At 35.0% G+C, this 23,809-nt stretch overlaps 2 protein-coding genes and 1 long non-coding RNA gene across 6 annotated transcripts in view; all 3 read right to left on the minus strand.

Moving 5' to 3' along the window:
* LOC109581938 (uncharacterized) overlaps positions 1 to 4,771 on the minus strand; it is a 7,599-nt gene extending 2,828 nt beyond the window's left edge. The window contains exons 1-6 of the mRNA XM_019996445.1: positions 4,691 to 4,771; positions 4,597 to 4,646; positions 4,441 to 4,552; positions 4,312 to 4,400; positions 799 to 862; positions 634 to 750 (exon numbers count right to left, since the gene is read on the minus strand). Coding sequence (XP_019852004.1) covers positions 634 to 681 — 48 coding nt within the window. The 5' untranslated portion in view covers positions 682 to 750; positions 799 to 862; positions 4,312 to 4,400; ... (1 more) ...; positions 4,597 to 4,646; positions 4,691 to 4,771. The remainder of the gene's footprint in view (positions 1 to 633; positions 751 to 798; positions 863 to 4,311; positions 4,401 to 4,440; positions 4,553 to 4,596; positions 4,647 to 4,690) is intronic.
* Positions 4,772 to 9,312: 4,541 nt separating this feature from the next.
* LOC109581937 (uncharacterized) overlaps positions 9,313 to 23,809 on the minus strand; it is a 19,754-nt gene continuing 5,257 nt past the window's right edge. For 2 of the 4 annotated variants that reach the window (XM_019996444.1, XM_019996441.1), the window contains 5 exons: positions 10,853 to 10,941; positions 10,693 to 10,751; positions 9,719 to 9,792; positions 9,589 to 9,649; positions 9,313 to 9,496 (listed from right to left, as the gene is read on the minus strand). In XM_019996444.1, coding sequence (XP_019852003.1) covers positions 9,453 to 9,496; positions 9,589 to 9,649; positions 9,719 to 9,792; positions 10,693 to 10,751; positions 10,853 to 10,941 — 327 coding nt within the window. In that variant the 3' untranslated portion in view covers positions 9,313 to 9,452. The remainder of the gene's footprint in view (positions 9,497 to 9,588; positions 9,650 to 9,718; positions 9,793 to 10,692; positions 10,752 to 10,852; positions 10,942 to 23,809) is intronic. The other 2 variants (XM_019996442.1, XM_019996443.1) reach the window with 2 other exon arrangements.
* On the minus strand, positions 17,656 to 19,109 carry LOC109581940 (uncharacterized). The gene is made up of 2 exons (XR_002184824.1): positions 18,096 to 19,109; positions 17,656 to 18,022 (listed from the first exon to the last, which is right to left on the minus strand). It is a non-coding gene; the product is annotated as an uncharacterized LOC109581940 (long non-coding RNA).

Consider the following 23,809-nt stretch of genomic DNA (forward strand, 5'->3'; position numbering starts at 1 on the left):
TACAGGGACTTTGGCCCAATTTTTGAGTAACTTTAAAAATTTTTAGAAAATCTAATTTTGATTAGAATCAGCTCAAACTTTCTACACAACATAAGAACATGTATGTGTATCAAATATAATCATAAAAAAACAAAGAATTCTCACTTCATTTTTGGCAAAATTTGGCCAATAACCCTGTACTATTATAGTACAGGGACTTTAGTCCAGTTTTTGAGTAACTTAAAAAATTGTCAGAAAATCCAATTTTGATCGGAATTCATTCAAACTTTCTACACAACATAAGAAATTGTATATATGTGACCATAATTGACAAAAGGTACCTTATGGCGGGTAGTGAATTTTGACTTTATAGCCAAAAAAATCCAACTTCCTGAGCTTCATTTATCATAAAATTACTCCAAAGGGTGCAAAAAGTTCCTATGTAACTTTTAGAAACAATGCCTGTCCATTAGAGGACACACAGGATGATATTTTTCATTTTAATGATGAATTTTAAAATCCGCCATAAGGTACCTTTTGTCAATTATGGTCACATATATCAAATAAAATTATAAAAATGAAGAATTTTCATCTTTTAATTTTTGAAAAAATTTGGCACACAATACATTGGCACATGTACTCATCAGTACTCACTATTTCTCTAAGTGATATATTATCTTTGTTAGATAAAGAGTCCAACATTGTGAGTGGCTTTGATAATCCACCAGTATACACTAAAGGTAGAGCAACATCTTCTATGGGACATGAAACCTTGAGAGAGAGAGAGAGAGAGATAGGACAGAGGTAGAAGGTTTTTACTTTTTTAAGCCTTTGATTCAACTTTCTCAAACGTGTTACATCTTCAGCAATTGGCTCTTTATTTCTAAAAAATAAATTAAACAAAGAATGTTATTTGCAATTAAAAATTACTCATAAATGCACATATTGTATTACAATTAATGTACATGTAGTTGCATTAGCATTATAAGCACATAAACATGTACATGTACATGTAACAATTTTTGCTTTAAACAAGAAGGTGCACTATGAAACTATTGACATAACGTCATGAAATCGCTTCTGTCAATCATAGTATAAAAGGAGGTGCCCTGGGCACAATATGGTGGCCACATTTTGACATTTGAAAGTTACAAAATGACTACCACAATGGCATGGCTGTTATCATGGTTCAATCAGTAGCACAACACATCATAATAACATGAAAAGTTGTAAAGGCGAGGCTATAAACCTACAAGCACATGTAGACAGCATGGCCACAAGCTAAACAGTATACCGTATAACATTTTAATTTGGTGGAGTTTTATTTTGGCGATTGGCGGTTTGCAAGCAGAATCGCCAATATTAAAACCGCCAATCATTAATGCGCATGCTCAGTAATGCACATGTACACAAAAATCGCCAAATTAAAAACCGCCAATTACAATTTTACAGCAAAATTGCCAAAATAAAGTGCCACCAAAATGAAGAGTTATACAGTAGTTCACTTGAAGTCAAAAAATTATTATCAAATTTCATAAATGTTTTTTCTCAAGATTCAAATTATATATTCTGAAGATCTGTCTGACAGCCTAACACAGGCTGTCAATGATGCTGTCAGGCAGGCTATACAAGCTAGTGGTGAAGATGTAGTACTCACCACTACACAATGAACCACTACCAGCAGCAGTCAGCCATCATCTTTGGCTAGTGGTTCCAGTACAAGACCCCTTGGTCTTTGTCCTTGTCCCCGTCCTATGACTGGCAGACCAAGCAGTGGATTGGGGTCAGTTATTAGCTTCTTTGATAATGCATACCCAGGACATGTACAGCTACATTGTACGTGACTGATTGCAGTTGGAGTGATTACCCTATCACATACATACATCAACATACTAATACTAAAAACATCTAACTTGACAATGATCCACAATATTTGTGATTGAGTCCCGTAGATTCTCTGGAGACTTATTGCAGTTCTTCATACTGTAGTACAGATGTGTCTTTGTACTCTTTCCTACGACACATGTACATGTAATCATGTTTTCCATTGTCCCTTACTCTTATCTGACAGTACTAGATACCAAGTTATACCTGCCCTTTTCTTTGCTCCTGTTGCTATAGATGTCATTGCTTTTGCTACATTCTTAGTCCCTACAAACATATAGAAAGAAGACAAAAGTATAACTACTTACCATGCCATGTGTCATGAGAGTTTTTCAGCTTAACTCCTCAACAATATACACACATATGATGTAACAGGTAGTGAATTATCGTGAGCAACCTCTATAACATTCAATCCTATTTCCAGATTTGATTAAAAAATTCATTCACATCTTTCATTACCTTTTGACATTACTAATGGCAACATTTCCTTTGTACAGGCAGCTCCCTTGTCTGAGCGCAGGTGTGTTCTTTTCTGGAAAGTGTCACACAGCTGACAATCTTGTGGATACTAAATAATTGATGTACAAAGTGAAGTAAAATACATTACAGATATAAGTACATGTACCTTCCAGAAAGACATGGGACAGTTGTATGGTAGGCATTAGCTGTTGAGTCATGCCTAGCATCAGTAATGACCCACTATGAATTAATAATAATAATGATGTACTATTATTAATATACTGTACCTCTCCATTAGTCTCATATTCCGAGGTTGACTTTGTATTTCATCAATTGCCTCCATCATTGATGCTTCGGCACAACTTTCAATAGCAGCTATATCTCCCTTTGACTTATATACTATAATAAACACATTTACAGTGCTACAATGAAGCTCAAAACTAAAACTACCTGAATCAGTGTACCTCTTCCCAACTGTACCAAGAGATGCCAATCTACAGAAATGGTAGTATTGTGATGGAAGTATTCCAGCACAAGTAAATGCATGTATGAGCCTAAAGTAATATTAATGCCATTACTTTGCATTACACTTTATACTTATTTCTGATTAATTAGGTATCTACTGCCTAATAAACTTGAGCTGGCCCACAATTCCTTTCAATTGCACGACTGACATTGAAACTCAGCACGAATCACGTGACCGAACTAGAACAATAATAACAATAAAAATAAATTATGAAATAATACTCTAAGATACCTGTCTGTAACTGATCATCTTTTGGTTGATCATGCCACACGTATACCAACGTGTCATACCCAAAACCAAATCCTCAAAAGCAGATCCCTGACACACAAACAATGGCTGCTCTTCATCCCTATCACCAGTGTATATACCTTATTTAATATCATCACTAATCATTTAATTTTAAACACATTATAACTACCTGAGGTATTCAGCATAGCAGAAGAACTACTTGTTTCATGTGACTCAACCTCAAAATCCTCCTCAACTAGATCGAGCAAGTGACATAGCAGTTCCATGTTGTCAACAGGCCGTCTCCTCTTAGTAGCTAAAGAGCCCTTAACTCAATCAAGCCTAGCTATAAAATGATCCTTATCTTCATCGTGAGCAAAATTCAGCTCCATTTGGTACCAAAAACCCTCTCTTCTTGCGTATTTCTTTAAAGAAATATCTACAACACCATCCAGGGCAGACATTTTTAGACATGTAAAAAACAAAAACCACCATGCCCAGGGCACTGCCTTTTATACCGCACCTTCTTCTTTAATAATAATTCTTTAATATAATGTATGGTTGGTAATTTTTAAGGGCCCAATATTTCCCATTTTCTCCAAAAATTTCCTTAAAAGCTAATTTTCATGGGTACAAATATTCATGGCTGGCAGTTAGCAGACTTCTTTTCACTTGAATTCTACAGCACTAGCTTCCAACACATGGCTTATAGTGGAATATGGAGTAATAGACAAAGACTCTGGCTCCTCCACTCACTTGGAAACAGTAGTTAAAGCTCTGCATGACCCGTTAATTAGTTTTTAATGTGTGGGTGGTATGGGTTAAAATTTCATGGACAAAAATGAACCACGAAATTAACAAAAATTAATTCCCCACAAAAATTACCAACCATACGGCAGATGTACTGTATTTGATATTTCCTTAAATAAAAGCCCAGGTGTCTATTTCTTAAAATGACATTTGGACCTCAAAAAAAATTTTTAATAAAATTTGAGCCAACAGTGAGATTCCAACCGGGGACATCAAGCAAATGACTTCAAGAAGCTTAAGGAAGTATTGCTATTTTATTGCTAACCCGGTCTTTATTGGAGGATATACAGTACATGTACATTATTGAGCATGTAAATCAGTCAGTAATTGGAAAATTGCAATCAATAACCACTTCCTCATTAAAGCACAATAATAATACATGTACATGTACATGTACTTCCACTGTATGAATTCCTTAAACATACTTTATCTTATATTCCAGTGCTTCCCCGTAAACCTGAAGATCAGATAGCAATTGAACCTGGCCCTCAAGAGCATTAGATAATATTAATAACTGTAATGAGCTCACATGATCTAAAGTAGGAGGGGCCTACCTGTCTCTTTAGCTGGAGTACGTGAGCTTTTAATAAATTGACTCGTCTTTCACTGAAAATTAAATTCTCAACTGATGTCTCCTTATTAACTGAGTGTAGTCCACCGTGGGGCCTAAAATTAAAAATATTCAAAATAATAAATATTATACAAACTACTTTAAAGTTTTTAGCTCTGATTTTAAGGAAGCATTTTCTTTCTTCAACACCTAAAAAGAAATAAAGAGTCTCTCTTAGCTATAAAACCATTTACTTCACAAGAAGAGCAAGTTCCATGTGACTGAGCATGTATCCTGTGAGAAGATGTTACGTATACGATAGTGTACGGAGGTTCACAAAATGCAATTTAAGCCCCGCGGCCCCGCCCCTATTAGTATTACGTAATTGCCATACCAACCGAACAACAACAGTGGAAGAGCTAGAGAAAATAGAATTATTATGCTGAATAAAAATTTCTAAATAATTGGATCATTTTTATGAATATTTAAAGTTGCTAAAAATTGGGTCACTGTACTAATAGATCTACGGTAGTAGGCCAAAAATGAAAAGGTGTGAATTCTTTTCTTTCAAGTTTTACTATATTTCTTTTTCTGATACGCATATATATATATATATATAATTATATATATATATATATATATATATATATACATGTTCTTATGCTGTATAAAAACTTTCAATAATTCAAATCAAAACTGAATTTTTATGAATTTTTAAAGTTCAGTGCTCAATAATTGGGCAAAGTGGTACTATCATAGGGTTATTGGTCAAATTTTGCCAAAAACAGTGACAAAACTGCTCTGTTAAGTCTGTTTTCATAATTTTTCTAATACATATGAATGTTCTTATGATTCAATCACATAACTTCATTATCCACTACATTCATCTGTAATGAAGCAAAGCTGAGCAAACTAGTCAGCAAACTGAGCAGATTGTCATCAACTATGGTAGTCTCAGTACTCTCCTCTAGAGTCTCACTGTCCCTCACTCATGACTAACCATTGCCATATACCAGTAGAGTATTTATTCAATGTACAGTCATATAATGATAGAGTATGTCTGTGATTGTACACATAATGACTTATCATGTAAGTATGATTACCATGCAGTCCATAGTAAAGATGAGAGAATGGAGTAGGAGAGATATAGACTAAGGCAAACTGATTGAGTGAAGCAGATACTGACAAAGCAATAGCTGCACTACAAGTATGAGACTATTATCATGTCAATTAATATTTCTTTAATTATCTCATATTCTTTTTAAAGAATTGTGTTAGATCATAAATTAAAGAATTAGTATACATGATTATAAATACCATCTATTAAATTTAGACTAAAAAGAAGGACTTGTATCTAATATAGTAAATAGTTGTATTGTACTAATTAGATTAAATCTAATCATCACAACTATGCATCAGATTTCCATATTTGGAGAACAACTATAGTCCATATAAGTCATCACTCACAGCCTGCAAGTATACACTAGTCAGTCAGTACAGACAGTAGCTATGTCTCTCCTGTTAGTGGTTGTTCTCTTATTCTTCAGTAGCTCCTGCAGTGTCTCCTCTGGTCAGTATTATGTGTCTGATAACTGCAGTTCAGTTACTCAGTCACCTTGTAATCCTTTATCAGTGTATGCTGGGAATATGTCTCAATACAATAACACCATCTTCTACTTCATTGGAACTAGTGTCATTAACTTTACTGTCACAATGGACTCAGTACAGAGTATAACTCTACATGGACTGGAACAGTCTCCTACTATTAACTGCTCAAGTTATTATTGGTATTCTATAAGCATCAGTAACAGTAGTCATGTCAGTTTCAGTAACATATCATTCCAAGAATGTGTCATAGGTTTTGAATATTTAAGTAATATTATGATTACTGGTTTGTTTGTCAATTGTTTTTTTTATTTTACCAATGTTTTTGATAGTAAGATAGCAACTTCAGTTTTTGATAATGTACATCTACATATTCATTATTTCCTACCTCCAGTGTGTTACAATGAGTTACACCATTACTCATTAACACTGACTAATGTTACAGTTACTGCGACTAATGATTACTCTTTTATAAAGTTTTGGATGGATCATGGTACCTCATATAATATATCAGTTATTTTTGATGATGTCAATATTATCAATACATCAAGTTATGGTGTTTATTATGATTTCACAGAATCTCTTTCTTTTCTGTATATTACCAATTCATCATTATCTTATTCAGGGGGTGGAATTTTTTTTTCATTTGTGGCATATGTTGGACTTGACTTTGTTGTGCCAGATGGCATCATGCTTCCACTGAAATTATATTATTGTAATATTAAAGGTGTTGAATCACGATCAACTATTGTAATTCAAGACACCCAATTTCATAACAATAGTAATAATGGATTTATTTTTCAAACAAGTCCACATATTCAATTTAGTAATAATCATGTTGCTATTACTGTTAAATCATGCTCAATACGTGACAATTCTTATGGTTTATCTATTGATCGAGGTGTATTAACATCATCAACTCATATTAGCATTATAGATACTGAACTTATTGGGAACTGGAGAAATGAGATAATAAGGTGTCATTCTCTTTTAAATAACATTACTGTTACAAATAGTCTATCAACAGGACTGGAGATTAAATCCTCTATAGTAACTGTAGAAAATAGATTAGTATTTAAGAATAATACTGGAGTAGTTGGAGGAGGAATGGCAATAAATGGTTCATCTGTTGTGGCCCTATCACCATCAGCTAATTTGGAGTTTATTGATAATCATGCAACTTATAAAGGAGGAGGAATGCATATTGATGGGAACAGTGACTTTCAATTTATACAAGGCTCGAACTCCATTCCTCTTACATTAAAGAATAATACTGCTGGAGTAGCTGGAAATGATATATATGGGTTTATCTTTTCATTCAATTATTTCAACATGACAAACTCTAAGGTTAATGTATCAAGCAATCCAGTTAGATTCTTTTTTTGTGATCCTGACAGCAATGGGACGTCACAAAATCATGAACAATATGAGCAACAAGTATTTTCAGGTCAACCTCTTCAATATAATGTCACTTTGTTTGTATCCACTTCAAATACAGGTGTGTTTACCCCAAGAGATGGAACAGTATTAATAAAAATTGATCAAGTATCAATGGCATATGCCTACATCACTGATGATTGTTCATTGATAGAATACATACCAGATAAACTAACATACACCAGACATGAAATCATGATAGAGGTCATAAACTATCCTTACAAAGTTCAATCACATTTCATTCTTAATGAGTGTCCCATTGGTTTCAGTGTAAACAGTTCAGGTGCTTGTGATTGCAGTGTTTCAAGAGAGAATGTGACATGTGATGTAGACAGTCAAAACATTACACACAATGGTCTACTGTGGATTGGAACATATGGTATCAGTACACCTTTCAATGCTAATGAAACCAATCCTAATGCATGCATTATCAATGAGGATTGCCTCCTCTATTGTTCTCCTAATCCTGTTACCTTTCAGTTGAATGACACTGATACTCAATGTGTGGATAATAGAGTACAGAGAATGTGTGGATCATGTAAAGAGGGATACAGTCTACTAATGGGATCAAACAAGTGTGGACAGTGTCATAATAATTACATGATGATAGCTTGGATTGCTCTGTTTGCAGTGATGGGTGTACTACTTGTGGTTCTACTCATTGCTCTCAATTTAACAGTATCAGTGGGTACACTCAATGGTCTATTGTTCTATGCTAACATTGTCAAGTTATACGAGCCAGTCTTTTCAAGGAAAGGAGCATTACCAGTCTTGAGTCAAGTGATATCATGGATTAACTTAGACTTTGGGTTTGAGATATGTTTTTACAATGGTATGGACAGTTATGCTAAACAATGGCTCCAGTTTGCTTTCCCTCTCTACCTGTGGATCATTATCATTATCATTATACAATTGTGTAAGAGATATGGTAAGATATCAAGACTGATGGGGTCTCATGTTGTTCCTGTTCTATCAACACTTATTTTTCTCTCATACACTAAAATAGTGCGTACTATTGTTATTGTACTACACAAGCGTGAGGTAACTCTTCACTGTACAAATGATGAGTCAGTAAGATCAGTTAGTTTATGGTATGAGGATCCTGATGTTGAATATGCTAAAGGGAAGCATGCTGGACTATTTGGGTTTGCACTATTGGTGTCTGTTTTCTTTGTCATACCATACACACTGTTCCTTTTATGTCATCCAGTACTTGAGAAGTATTTGTCACATTTTAAGCTGTTTAAGAGCTGGAGTCGTTTCAAGCCTATTATTGATGCTTATAGTGGTCCAATGAAAGATCAGTATCGGTTCTGGCCTGGTCTACTGCTAGTGACTAGGATACCACTACTTTTAATTGTCACCTTTTTGCAGAATGAATCACGTGTCTTGCTATTGGCAGTAGCAGCTCTTATCCTCTCCCTTAGTTTTATTTTTGGTGGTGTGTACAAAAAGAAATTAAACAATGTCATTGAATTTTGGTTTCTCTTAAACTTGTGCATCATGGCTTCTTTATCTATAGCCTTTACTAATGAGAATAAAATATTGATCTGGTACAATACTTGTCTATCTGTTTTTATACTTAGTTTCATTTTGATTGTTGTTTATCATCTTTACCTGCAGTTATCACATATAAAATGTAATGATGCTCTAACTAAGAAGTTGTTCAAGAAGCAAGATAAAGATGAATCCTACAAATCTGTTGATCAACAAATGAGAGAAATTGTACCCACTTCTACTGAAGTTAGACTCAGTAATAGTCGTGGATCAGTTGTTGACTTGTTTTAATCCTTTGCTAATTATCTATAATTTATTATTATTATTAGTTAATATAGTTTTGGCTATTAAAGCAGTGACCATAATTATTAAAGTATTCCTCAAAATTAATTTTTTAAATTCTCATTTAAAGTCTTTTGTATGTGCATATACAATTAATAATAATCATTTAATTTTAATTTAGAAGTGATATGAGATTTAATTCATCTTTGTACTTTGTGATGACATTTCACTGAATACACCTGTATCAAGATACACAATAAGATATTAATTATGCACATCCAATACAGTAAACAGTAAGGGCACATAGCTCGTAGTTAAGACTAATACTCACCTAATAATGACTCTGAGTCTTTCTCTGATATTTGCTTTAACTGTCTACAAAAGTCATTTAACTATTTGATCAGGATTATGGTTTACAGAAAGAGGAGGAGAAATAGCTAATCAGACTGATTATCTCTCACTTCATAAATATATGATTCTAATATCTCCAATGAACTGTTGCTGGCCTTTAAATGATAATAATGAGCTGTAAGATCTGAAGAGAGAGAGGAAAAGGCTTAATAAAAGTAGTTCAAAATATATTATGACACTCTGGGCCAGCATAAAGACAACTTTTAATGAAGTGCTGATCTTTTGATTCACACAAAATGCTGAATAAAACTTAACTCTATTTCAAGATCAATGTGAATCTATAAATGAGGTTTATAGCAATAGGCTATATAGTCGGTTTCAGTTGAGTTGCCCAAGCACCACCCCTTATAACTTTTTTATTACTAATGCTAGCAACCTGAAACTTAGTATAGTTGCATAACGGGTTCTTCCGAAAATCTGTAGCAATTTTTGAGTCTCTAGGTACTCTGGAAGGTTCTGAATGGGTTCTTCCGCTCTAGTTCAAAGGGAGCCGCCATGATGAATCATTACGTTCAAGCTTACATCACACTCGTGAATATCATTTGCATCTTGTTATTATTTTAACAAAATTAATGTTTTTTATTTTATAAAATAAAAACAGACAGATAAGGTCCTCTAAAGAAGCAGGCATTCAACTAGCAGTCTATACTACTGGCAAACAGCTGCTATACCTGTCTACAGCCTTCTTGATCGCCGTTATTCTTCATTAGACTCAACCTAGGTTGCTATCTTCCGTATCCGAGGTCTTTGTCAGTTTTATAACAGAAAGAAGGTCTAGCCAGTAATAACTAAAGGCAGTGGTATCCAAAGCAAGGATAAAACAGACAATAAAAGGTTTTAGAGGTGAAGAAACGCTCCATAAAAGAGTTTACTTGCACTCTGCCACCATTTTGGGTGTGGCTAGGAATGACGTTTTATGATGCAAACATTGATTTACTTCCTGTGGCAACTCAAATGAAACCGACTATACACATTAGAAGTATACATGAATCAATAGCATATAAAGAGTACTCTATCAGCAAACCTTTTAATGGGAAGTCAATCTTATGATATAAATCCCTCATGAACTCTTTATGACTTGTCCTACAAAATAAAAACACATACATGTACTCATTAATATTAGCTACTACTCCCACTACTATAGTACATGCATACCAAACTGATACATTATCCGATACACTTACTTAATGCTAAGAAACAATTCTTCAATGTACTTCACATAATCTTCCATGCTCTCTTTCTGTCTGATTATTTCTGCCTCTTGAGCCTTCAACTTATCATTAAAAGAAATAGAGATGAGCAATCCATCATAATACACATACTGCAGTATACCTGGTCAGCTTGTCTTGATTCTATTATTTCAAGTGTTCTTAGTATTGTCTCTAATAATGTTTAATGTATAGTTGCAGCAAAGATCAAAGGCCTAACAGTTGTGATAAAACCCACAGAACACTCCCACCAATACTGCAGTGTGATATTATAAATAGCACACTCATTTATTTAATGTGCAGCAGTGTGATATCAGTGATAGCAGAGCACGTGCAATCTTTGCTGGAACTATATACTAAAACAATTAATACATGTGGCGTCGTGTGCTATCTGATTTATCCGCACTCGCTTCCGGTCTCGTCGCTAAAATAGTGCACTCGGCCTTCGGCCTCGTGCGCTATTTTAGCGACTCGACCAGAAGCTCGTGCGGATAAATCAGATAGAACATGCCGCCCCATGTATTAACTATTACCTATAGAATTGTGCTATCAATGATAATTTATTTATTATTGTTGTTGCTGTTGTTGTTATTATTATTGTTACTGTATACCTTTGTTATTTTCTTGTCTTTAGCTGAAGATAATTCCTTTTTAGCCATTTCAGTGTCAGTAATGCACTCATTAGTCAACTTGTGTGGAGTTTGCTACAAAAATTACAAATCAATGCACATGAACTTGCTCTTCCTAGAACTGATTTGTACAAGTACACATCTGAAAATTCTGAGAAAAACTACTACAACAACAACTACTACTACTATAACTACTACTGTTCAACTACAGGCATGTATCAAGAAAAATTTAAGACATGGTCCACCTGTTCACTCCAAGTCAATGCATGAAAAGTACATGTACAGGTACATATCTTCCTAGAATTCCAATTTGTTCAAGTACAAGTACAAACAAGAAAAATTCAAAGCATGGCCCACCTGATCACATAAACCCCCACATTCATCAGCAATACAACCACAAGACCACTCTAAAACAATTAACTCTCCCTCTTTCCTTCTCCCCCTTCTCTCCTCCACTCTCTCTCTCCCTCCCTCTCTCTACTCACCCCAGGTATAGCTAGTGATAGGGTCATTAGTTCTTGAGATACAGTTGATGACAGATCCATTGTACCAGACACTTCAATGCTTGAGTGGTCCAGCAGTTTATAAAGAGGATCAACCTCCTTTAGAGTAGGTAGTACTGGAGTACACTTTAGTAATAAAGAGAGGGAGGTATGAAGCCTTTGTAACTGGTTATGTAGCTTTGATAATTCACTCTCCATCCAACTCTGGATTTAAAAATAAATAATAGTCATTAGTTACTTTTGAATTTGGTAGGATTATGGGACTCTTTCCAACAGAGTTTTGGCATAGTGTTTGGTTCAAAAACATACATGTACATGTGTTATAAAATAATGGAAAATTCTCTCCTAGCCAGTTTTGACCAGCTTTTTTGAAAAATTTTAAAAATTTATAAAAAATCCAATTTTGATCAGAATAAGCTCAAACTTCCTACACACAACATAAGTACCGTATTTCCTTAAATAAAAACCCGGGCGTCTATTTCCTAAAATGGTATTTGGATCTTGAAAAAATATACAAAAAATAAAAAAACTTCAGCCCAGAGCGGGATTCAAACCCATAACCTCATGCTTCTGACTTGTGGAACTTCAGGCATTATCCACTAGACTACTGAGTCACTCCCAGGGTAGTGTTGCGTATTTATAGTTTAATTCTATTGCTACCCCGGCGTTTATTCGAATGCAGCTTCTATTTAAGGATTTACGGTACATGTATATGCATCAAAAAATGCAATAAAAATGGGGATTCTCACCTTGTCATTTTTGACAAAATTCAGTTGGCAAAAATGACAAAATTTTTTAAAATTTTTTTACAAATGTAAAAAATTTAATTTTTTACATTCGTAAAAATTAATTTTGATTGGAATCAGCTCAAACTTTCTACACAACATAAGAACATATACATGTACATGTATGTATCAGATAAAGTCATAAAAACAGAGAATTCTCACTTTTTAATTTTTGGCAAAATTTGGCCAATAACCCTGTACTACAGTACAGGGACTTTGGTCCGATTTTTGAGTAACTTTAAAAATTCTTAGAAAATTCAATTTTGATCGGAATTCATTCAAACTTTCTAAACAACATAAAAAATTGTATATGTATCAAATAAAATTATAAAAATGAAGGATTTTCATCTTTTAATTTTTGAAAAAATTGGCTCAATTTTTGAATACACTGTAGCTTAAAATGTTCATAAAAAATCCAATTTTAATCGGAATCCATTCAAACTTTCCACACAACATAAGTACATGTACATGTATCACTAAATTCTTTCCCAGTAAGCACACAATACATTGGCACATGTACTCATCAGTACTCACTATTTCTCTAAGTGATATATTATCTTTGTTAGATAAAGAGTCCAATATTGTGAGTGGCTTTGATAATCCACCAGTATACACTAAAGGTAGAGCAACATCTTCTCTGGGACATAAACCTTGAGAGAGAGAGAGGGGGGGGGGAATAGGAGAGAGATAGAAGGTTTTTACTTTTGATTTAACTCAAGTTTCTCAAACGTGTTGCATCTTCAGCAATTGGCTTTTTATTTCTAAAAAAATAAATTAAACAAAGAATGCTATTTGCCATTAACAAATTACTCATAAATGTACATATTGTAATACAATTAATGTACATGTAGTAGCATTAGCATTATACATGTATGCACTATATTGGCACTACCTTAGGGTGGGTATTAATTGCAACACTTAATTTTAGCGAGTGTACTTAAAAACGCTAATACTTCAGGCTTGGTGCTGAGCATCATATGGCTAGAAATCTTTCAGTAAGTGTATGTATGAAAAGGAATCACTGTGGAGACACTTACAATTTAAAATCCAGAATCCATTGTATCACATGGCTCGCAATGCCACACCCTTTATTGGTCCGTATTCTTGCTTGTGCATGTGAAGCCATAGCATGCATGCACTTCCATGTCCGTACTCCTTTAAAATAAATAAATCAATCCAGCTCTTAGTCTACCTGCATGCATATTCAGACCCTGTCCTCATGGCTGGGTCTGAACAGAGAAAACACACCAACTAACACAACCAAAATGAAGCACTATGATGCAATGGACTTGCCCGCTGGAATTCACCTGGAGTGATATGTGTTACTTGTACTGTGATATTTTAAGTAATTTGAAAAATGTTATTATTATTGACTGCATAGTTATGATAATTAAAATAAGCTGAGGGTGTGGTCAAAAACTAACTAAATCATGGCACATGGGTAGGAGAAAGAAGAAAAGCTGAAATTTATTTTAGCATCTGAAGCTCTATTCAAAAAAAGAGTTGGCACAAAAAATTGTCTAAGGCCTCGTTTACACGACGACGCTAGCCTAATCTGCATGTTTTTGCTATTACTGTTTTCAGGTGTTTACACTGACTAATCCAGCAGCTGCGTTTTCAAGTTATTGGACTTTATCATTTGTTTATAGACTTATCTGTTTTGGTATTCGTTTTTCTTTTGTTCGGATTTGATATGCGTTTTCTTGTGTTTTAGTGTAAACGAGACCCTTATCCGACTAAAAATATATCCGTTTTACTTTAAAACGTAGTCGTGTAGGCCAGGCCTTAGATATTTAAAAGAGACTGAAAGAGTTTGGTTGCTCCTGCTTTCCCTACTACCGCCTGAAAAACTTTCAAAGAGGCTAATTCACAAACTTTGAGCAACTGTAACTCACAAACAATGAAGTTGGGACAAAATCGTTCTTTTTGTTTTTCGTTAGATGGGATTTTCTACCTCTGAAGCAAATCTCGGCCCTGTAGAGTGAAACACGAGCTCTCACTTGGAGAGAGATCTCCTGGTTTAACAGTTCCTAGGCTTTGGTGTCATGGGATGCTACAAAAGCATAACTAGATGAAAGAAAGCAACTTTATCTGTTGCTAGAAGAAATATAGCTCTAGACTGCTCAGACAAAAAGATAATTTTTTACAAATCAATTAAACTGTGTGGACAGAATGACAACCCAACTGCTTAGTACCCACCTACGCAAGTGTGGCGAGTCCAATAATCCAGAGAGAGACAAGAATGGTCCATTAATCACATCAACCCATGTTGCTTTAGGTGCTACACTCAGCCACTTTAAGTACAATCCTAACTTTTGAAATGGTCAAAAGTGCATGGACAATTTGACCTTTTAATGCAAAAACGCATTGAAGTTGACGTAAAATTGGTCCAACTTCAATTTTGTGTTCATTTACATTTAATTTATTGCAAGTGTAAACCTGGCTTAAGAAATGAAACTAAACTTCTAATCAAGCTCTTCTCACAATCTTAAATCTATCAATGAGAGGACAAATATAGAGGGGTCATACATGTAGATCAAACTGCTATCAAGTTCTTTAGCCTTTAGAGATACTTTAGATTGCCCCATTGTGACCACACCCTCAAATTAATTTTGTCTGTGTAGTCCAAATTAACAACAGTACCCTGAGTTATAAGTCGTTCATGATCAAGAGGTAACAAAAATAGACCTAGACAGATTAAAGTGGGTTTTGCTCATGCTCGCCCCAATTAAAGCACTAAAACAATACATGTGCTTCCACTACATGAATTCCTTAAACATACTTTATCTTATATTCCAGTGCCTCCCCGTAAACTTGAAGATCAGATAGCAATTGAACCTGGCCCTCAAGAGCATCAGACAATATTAATAACTGTACTGAGGTCACATGATCCAAAAATAGGAGGGGCCTACCTGTCGCTCCAGCTGGAGTATGTGAGCTTTTAATAAATTGACTCGTCTCTCACTAAAATTCTCAACTGACATCTCCTTTATTAACTAAGTGCACAACCCTACAAATAAAAATACTAGACGAATGTAGAACATTAAAGGGGCGAGCAAAAGCAAGCCTTTGTACTGTATAATTTTTATGAGCAAGCTAAGCAACTGTACATGGCTAAAATACAGTAGACTCTAGTCATCTTGCTTTAAAATGTAACATGACTTAAGAATCTCTGCAGCAATTATAGCATTGAAGATAGTTAGAAGCAGTCACTAAACAATTTGTATTTTGAAGAAGTTTGTACTTCTGCTTTGCTAACCTCCCTTGCTGCTAGAGATGACTCAGCAGCAGAAATCATTTGCATGCAGCTTTCTCCATTGCAGCATTCAGCTTATCAGAGTCCTTTGTATCAATGAAAAGATTGTATATCTGCTGTCCCAACCTTTCTTGCTGCTACAGAAGTCTTTGAACATCGGTTTAGTCTTGTCTTGTTGATCATTTGCTGCAAATAAGCTCAGACTTGCTGCTAGCCACCATTTTATTAATTATGACCACGGTCCACACCCGCTTTCAATGAAGATTAAGCTATTAACTTTAATAATAGTTAGACGATCATATTGCCCGTACAGATGTTTTCTCGCCTTAGTGGGGCTCACTTTTGCTCGCCTCAATTAAAATTATTGGGGCGAGCCTGAGCTCACCCCACTGAGGCGAAAAAGCGTTTGTTTGTTTGTTTGTATGGGCAGACCATCTAACTATTATTAAAGTTAAATAGCCTAATCTACATTAAAAGCGGGTGTGGTTACAATGATAAAATGGCAGCTATAAGCAAGTCTGAGCTTATTTTGCAGGAAACGGTCAGCTAGATAAGGCTAAACTGCTGTCTGAAACTTCTCTAGCAAGAATAAAAGTTAGGAAAGCAGATATACAGTCTTTTCCTTGGTATAAAGGATTCTGCTAAGGTGAATGTAAGTGAGAAAACTGCATGCACTGTACTGCTAGCTGCATGCATCATGAGATCTATTCTAGGTGATATTTCTTCTCTAGGAGCAAGCCTAGGTTAACAAAGCAGATATACAATCTTCCAACATGATTTGTTCAGTGACTGCTTCTAACTATAAGCAAGATAACTTTAATTTAAGCAAGATGACTACAAGATACTGAATTTAGAGCATGTGCAATTGCTTTGCTAGCTCAAACATGTAGCTCACACAGCACATAATCTATAGCTTGCTTAGGCTCGCCCCTTTAATGTTTTACATTCGTCTAGTAATTAATAATTTAAGTAGTCTCCTCCCATCTCTTCATTGTGCGGAGGTGGCGCAGAAGAGTCTGGTGACACTGCTACAGAATTTGTGGCACTAAGCACAGGATTGAGCGTCCCAATCAGATTGCTGCACTCACGTGGAAGAAACTTTGTCATGTGACCTATTCAAAATGGCTGCAAGTATGACTGACAAACCTGCTGTAGATACGATAAATGCTGGAAAAGGAACAGAAAGTAACTGTAGGGGAAGTAACAGAAGAATATGAAGAATTCTCGTGTTAAACTTGGCTGAAAAGTATACCGATTTTCTGTTTTCACTCCCGCATATACTGTTCTTGAATTAACTAGAACTTTGATAGATTTCTTCTTACCTTTTACTAATGCCACTCTCCTCATTCAAGGAGGCTTACTTATCAGGAAAAGCCTCAAAAAGAAAGTTATTGTGTGACAGAATGTTTTAATAACTACTAATTATTGTATTCCTTTCTGCAACCATAGATACAGTATACAGGGATTGGGAACACTCGGATAATTAATGATTGATGCTCGTGACGGGTTAATTTGATTCAAAATGGCTGCCCTATAGATGTTAAAATTACAAACTCTGTTTATTTCATATTTCTTGACGCAGCAGTATCACTGACACTTGATAACAATTCTATAATGTAAAAACTAATAGTTGGAATCAAATAAAAGTTGCATGCATAGCAAGTTTATCAAAAATAATCAATAAACGGCAGTATTCTTCACTGTAGAAACAGCTTTCCAAATATCCACAGGACAAAAATAGTCACTTCATTGTAGATTTCTAGGGAATAATACTAATGCCACAGATTTTTGTTATTAGTCATAGTGAAGTTGCCAGAGGGAGAAATTCCACCGTAGGTCCGACCTATTCTTGATGTCCTCAATAAAACACAGCTTAAGAGAAAATTAAGATTAAAAACACTCAGTACATTGGATAATAGTCACATCAATCTAGACATCTCATCATAATAGCTGTTGTGTCATCAATGTAGAAGCTAGAGGGAGAAAAGATCTCAAATCATACGAGAATGGATCTATTGCAAAGAGTACCCGCAGTTTATAGAATACCTTCGAAAGATAGCTTTATGCAGCCAAAGTTTTCCTAGAATGGGGACTACTCAAATCTTAAAAAGTCATTAGACAGATGACCTTCTCGAGACTTTTCTGAAGAATATCTCTGGATGTCTATTTTTAACCCATAACACACCTATACTAGGGCCACTTTGACTTTTAAATCTGCATAATGTAATAACTTTCTTATTTTAAATGCTACAGACAGCGGTTTTTTTGCATTATGATCCTTTCCAAAACCCTGGTATTTTGATATATGATACAACTAGAGCGCAGTTATAGAAAAGGAGAAGTAAAATCAAAGCACATGGACACTTGAAGAGCACTTGACGCCATTACTACCACCCATGTGCAGTTATCGTGTAGGTGGATAAAATAAAATGGCCGCTGTAGCTACTATCAAGAAGAAGTGGGAAACAGACTTTGAACAATGTACAAGACTCAAAGGAAAGGCTAATACAATTATAGGTAAAGTATAAAGCTATCTTAACTTCATACATATACAAAGGTAAGGAGAAGGACTGCATAATCATGCAACAAATGCTAAGATCAAGTAGGCAGCCATATCTTTTTTACAGTGCTTAAGCCTTTATGCTATGCTTTTGAAGGTAGGATTTGTATATATGCCTCCTAATAACAATACTTACTACTTTTCTGCTTTAGAACTGAGTATTATAACAATAAAAAAACATAGTTTCAGAATTGGACAAATAAAAGTCCAAGATCTCAACTTGAACAATGATAGAATGAAGGATAAGCAAGTGATATACAGGAACTTGAACTACAGACACAATTTGATGAACCTGAGTCTTTTTATTCTTGTCTGTTGGGAGTTTGGTGATAAATAGATGATGATCCCACCATAAGTTACTTGGAGATGCTGCTGTACCTCTCCTAATAAATCTGTGACTGCCCACAACAATGAGAAAGACATCTGACTACTTTTAAACTTTTAATAGAGGATATGCGTGCTAAGTATATTCATAGCTTTTAAGTACCGTATATCCAACCCACACAGTAAATTGGCCGCCATGTTGGACGTCAAGTTTATTAAGAGTTCAATGGGGGAAAACACCTTTTCTTGCCTTGCTACCTTCTTGAGGCCTTTCTCGGAAGCTTAGAAAGCATCCTGAGGATCTAATGGGGTCTAGTAGTCACCTGAAAGATTGCTATCAAGAAATACAGAGCGGTTTCCTGGTACCAAGCCTTTTTCTATCATTTCTCCATTGCTGCCAATGGAAAGTTGACGTCCAACGAACTAATTTTTTTTCTTGAAAGTTATTACGATATGCAATGAATACATTTATTTTGCAATGAATATACTTAGCATGCATATCCTCTATTTACAATATGTTTAGTTTTATTAATAATTGTGACCATAATTGAAAGGTACCTTATGGCGCATTTTAGAATTCATTATTATAATGAAATATATCAACCTGTGAGTGCTCTGTTAGCCTTAGCAACCACCTGCCCATGCTCGCTCCTTTACGTGAGTGGGTGTGGCCACAGCAAACAAAATGGCGGTTTACACATGGGACAAAGTTAAGAGCATTCTAACAGCAAGAGAGCATAGAGATACTGTCTAAAGACTTCTCTAGAAGCATTATAAGGTAAAGAGAACCTCTATAAGTCTTAATAATGACCAAGCTGTACTTGCAAGGTGGTGAAATCAATTATAGAAATATTTTTTACACAGTTACACTTGTTTTGACAATTTTTGTTGTCTCATTGAAATGCTAAGGAAAGGATCACGTGATATCAGGCCGTTTCCAATCCCTGTTCTATACTGTATCTATGCTGCAACAAATGCTGTAGCAGTGTCACCAGACTCTTCTGCGCCACCCCCGCGCAACGAAGAGGCGGGACCAGACTATAATTTAAGTTACTTTAAAGTTTCTAGCTCTGATTTTAAGGAGGCATTTTCTTTCCTCAGCACCTAAAAAGAAATAATGAATCTCTCTTAACTATAAATCAATTTATTACTTCACAAGAAGAGCAAGTTCCATGCGACTGAGCATGTTTCCCCAGGCTGTGAGAAGACAACGCGGAAGACAATAGACATTACGTATAGATAGTCTCAGTTGGCGCTAAGTATATTCATAGAATTTTGAGTACATTCATCGTGATACCGTAAATAAAGTAAAATTTTCCTACCGCCATTTTGGAGTCTTAGTTACTAAGAGTAGAATGGGAGAAAGTAATATCTTTGCTTCTATATCTTCTAGTGGCACTTATTAAAGTCCATGAGCCAACTCTAGACACTGGATAATGGTCAGTAAGCAGTAGCAATACTGCTGTATCGAATAAATACAGCAGTTTTTGGAGAAAAAGCTCTTTTCACGATCGCTCCATAGACAACCATTGGAAGTAGGACTCCAAAATGGCGGAAGGAAAATTCTTCTTTATTTACGGCATCACAATGAATATACTTAAAATTCTATGAATATACTTAGCACCAACTGGTCTATACGATAGTGTACGGAGGTGGTATTCTACAAAATACAATTTAAGCCCGCCCCTATTACGTTGCCAACTACCACTTGATCAATTGAACCATAGACACGGGCATAAATATACTACACAGACCGGGATTGGAAACTTCCCCGTTTTAATTTTATTCCGTGCATGATCCGTGTTGTCGTTGCTATGGTTATTATTACAGTTTATTAATAGTTATTAATGAATAAAAATGGCCATCGGTGAACTTTTTCTCTTTTGTGCAGTGTTCTCCAGCCTCTCTTGCATCTCATAAAACAAGAAAGAAGCTGAACTGCTGGCGGAAGTTAATGATGACCTCTCTCTACCTTCTGCATCTACAAAAATTACTTAAATCATGGAATAGTAAATGGAAAGAGCTTGCATGTTGTGTATCTCGTGACATTTACCTTTAAATTGATTTTAGCATGATTATAAACAACTAGAATCATTAAAGTATGCTATTCCACTAGTGGAAAGATTTCTTCATCATATGTATTGATATATATTCATATATATATCAATATATATGTATATTATATATATAGTATACTAGTAGGTCACATATACAAAATATAGGACCTGAGGTTTGTGTTCGAGGATGTGATATAGCCCAAGGGCCGTAGGCCCGAGGGCTATATCACATCCAAGAACACAAACCAAAGGTCCTATATTCTGTATATGAGACCGTTCTAGTATACTATATATGATATATGGCATAATGATGACAGCATTTCTGCATGGCAGGTCTATATACAAAATATAGAACCCACCACATCAAAGGAATGATGTCATCATTGTGCTATATATATTGATATATATATATATATATTCTATGAATATATATATATTCATAGGTCTGTGTATTAAATCTATGGATATTATAGACTACGTAACTGGGATTGGAAACAGATCACGTGATCCCATTCAAATCAATGTAACTATTCAGGTACAGTCTCTGTGACAGTGAGAGGCGGACGAAAATGCCTGACATGGCTGGAAAGAATGGTCTCTAGTGAAGTCCCGCAAGCTATTTCACCTGTACTTGGGCTCTTATAATATACGCACATGTTTATATTTTTCTTTGATACAAAAATAAAATGGTTACGTAGTCTATAATATCTATGCTTGAACCGAACAACACTCACAGATTGAAGGTCTAGAGAAATAGAATTATGCTGAATAGAAAATTCTGATCAAAATATCTTTATGAATTATTTTAAAGTTGCTAAAAATTGGGCCACTGTACTGCGGATAGATCTAGTACCAGTCTCGCTAGCCAGCCCATTCCCCAGCCTACAGTCACTGTAGGCTACAGTGACTGTAGGCAGTCCGAGGCTGTAGGCTCAGGCTGGGGAATGGGCAGTATGGGCTGGCTAGCGAGACTAATCTAGTACAGGGTTATTGGCCAAAAATGAAAAGGTGAGAATTCTCTGCTTTCAATTTATAATTCTTTTTTTCTGATACACATTATACATGTTCTCAGTTATGAAAAGTTTCGATAATTCCGCAAATTAAAATTGAATTTTTATGGATTTTAAAAGTTGCTCAATAATTGGGCCAAAGTCGCCACTGTACTATCATAGGATTATTGGTCAAATTTTGCCAAAAATGATAAAACCGGAGAATCCCACTCTGTTAAGTCTGTTTTCATAATTTTTCTAATACATGAATGTTCTTATGATTCAGTCACATAATCCACCACATAATCATTGAAGCAAAGCAGAATATCATTTTAACCACTATAACTCTCCTCTCGCTACACCCTCTCTTCAAAGTCAGGATACATACATTGCAACTGGATGCATGATGGTGACTTAGTACATGAATCACAACAAGTGTTTTAGTTTACTAACATTATAAACCACATTATACATAACTACACTATGCATACACAGTAATAAACAAGATGAGAAAATGGAGTAGGAGAAATATAGAAAAATGATTGATTTCAGCAAATACAAATGAAGTTAAATGTACTACATTAAGTTATGCATTTCTTTAAAGCTAATTAACTTCAAAAAATTACAGTCATAAATTGAGAATTAGTAAAGATGACATGAACACCATCAATTATTACAAATATGCATCAGATTTCCATATTTGGAGAACAAGTAGTCTATATAAGTCATCACTCACAGCCTGCAAGTATACACTAGTCAGTCAGTACAGACAGTAGCTATGTCTCTCCTGTTAGTGGTTTTTCTCTTATTCTTCAGTAGCTCCTGCAGTGTCTCCTCTGGTCAGTATTATGTGTCTGATGACTGCAGTTCAGTTACTCAGTCACCTTGTAATCCTTTATCAGTGTATGCTGGGAATATGTCTCAATACAATCACACCATCTTCTACTTCATTGGAACTAGTGTCATTAACTTTACTGTCACAATGGACTCAGTACAGAATATAACTCTACATGGACTGGACCAATCTCCTACTATCTACTGCTCAAGTTATTATTGGTATTCAATAAGCATCAGTAACAGTAGTCATGTCAGTTTCAGTAACATATCATTCCGAGAATGTGTCATAGGTTTTGAATATTTAAGTAATATTACGATTACTGGTTTGTTTGTCAATTGTTTTTTTGGTTTTATCAATGTTTTTGATAGTAAGATAGCAACTTCAGTTTTTGATAGTGTACACCTACACATTCATTATTCCCTACCTCCAGTGTGTTACAATGAGTTACACCATTACTCATTAACACTGACTAATGTTACTGCGACTACTGATTACTTTTTTATAGTGTGTTGGATGGATCATGGTATCTCATATAATATATCAATTATCTTTGATAACGTCAATATCATCAGTACATTGAGTTATGGTGTTCATTATCAATTCACAGGATCTCTTTTTTCTCTGTATATTACCAATTCATCATTATCTTATTCAGGGGGTGGAATTTTTTTTTCATTTGTGGCATATGTTGGATTTGACTTTGTTCCTGTGCCAGATGGCATCATGCTTCCACAGAGATCATATTATTGTAATATTAAAGGTGTTGAATCAAGATCAACTATTGTAATTCAAGACACCCAATTTCACAACAATAGTAATAATGGATTTATTTTTCAAACAAGTCCACATATTCAATTTAGTAATAATCATGTTACTATTACTGTTAAATCATGCTCAATACGTGACAATTCTTATGGTTTATCTATTGATCGAGGTGTATTAACATCATCAACTCATATTAGCATTATAGATACTGAACTTATTGGGAACTG

The sequence above is a fragment of the Amphimedon queenslandica genome, unplaced genomic scaffold (genome assembly GCF_000090795.2).
Source record: "Amphimedon queenslandica unplaced genomic scaffold, v1.1 AMPQUscaffold_13410, whole genome shotgun sequence".
NCBI classification, from domain to species: Eukaryota; Metazoa; Porifera; class Demospongiae; order Haplosclerida; family Niphatidae; genus Amphimedon; species Amphimedon queenslandica.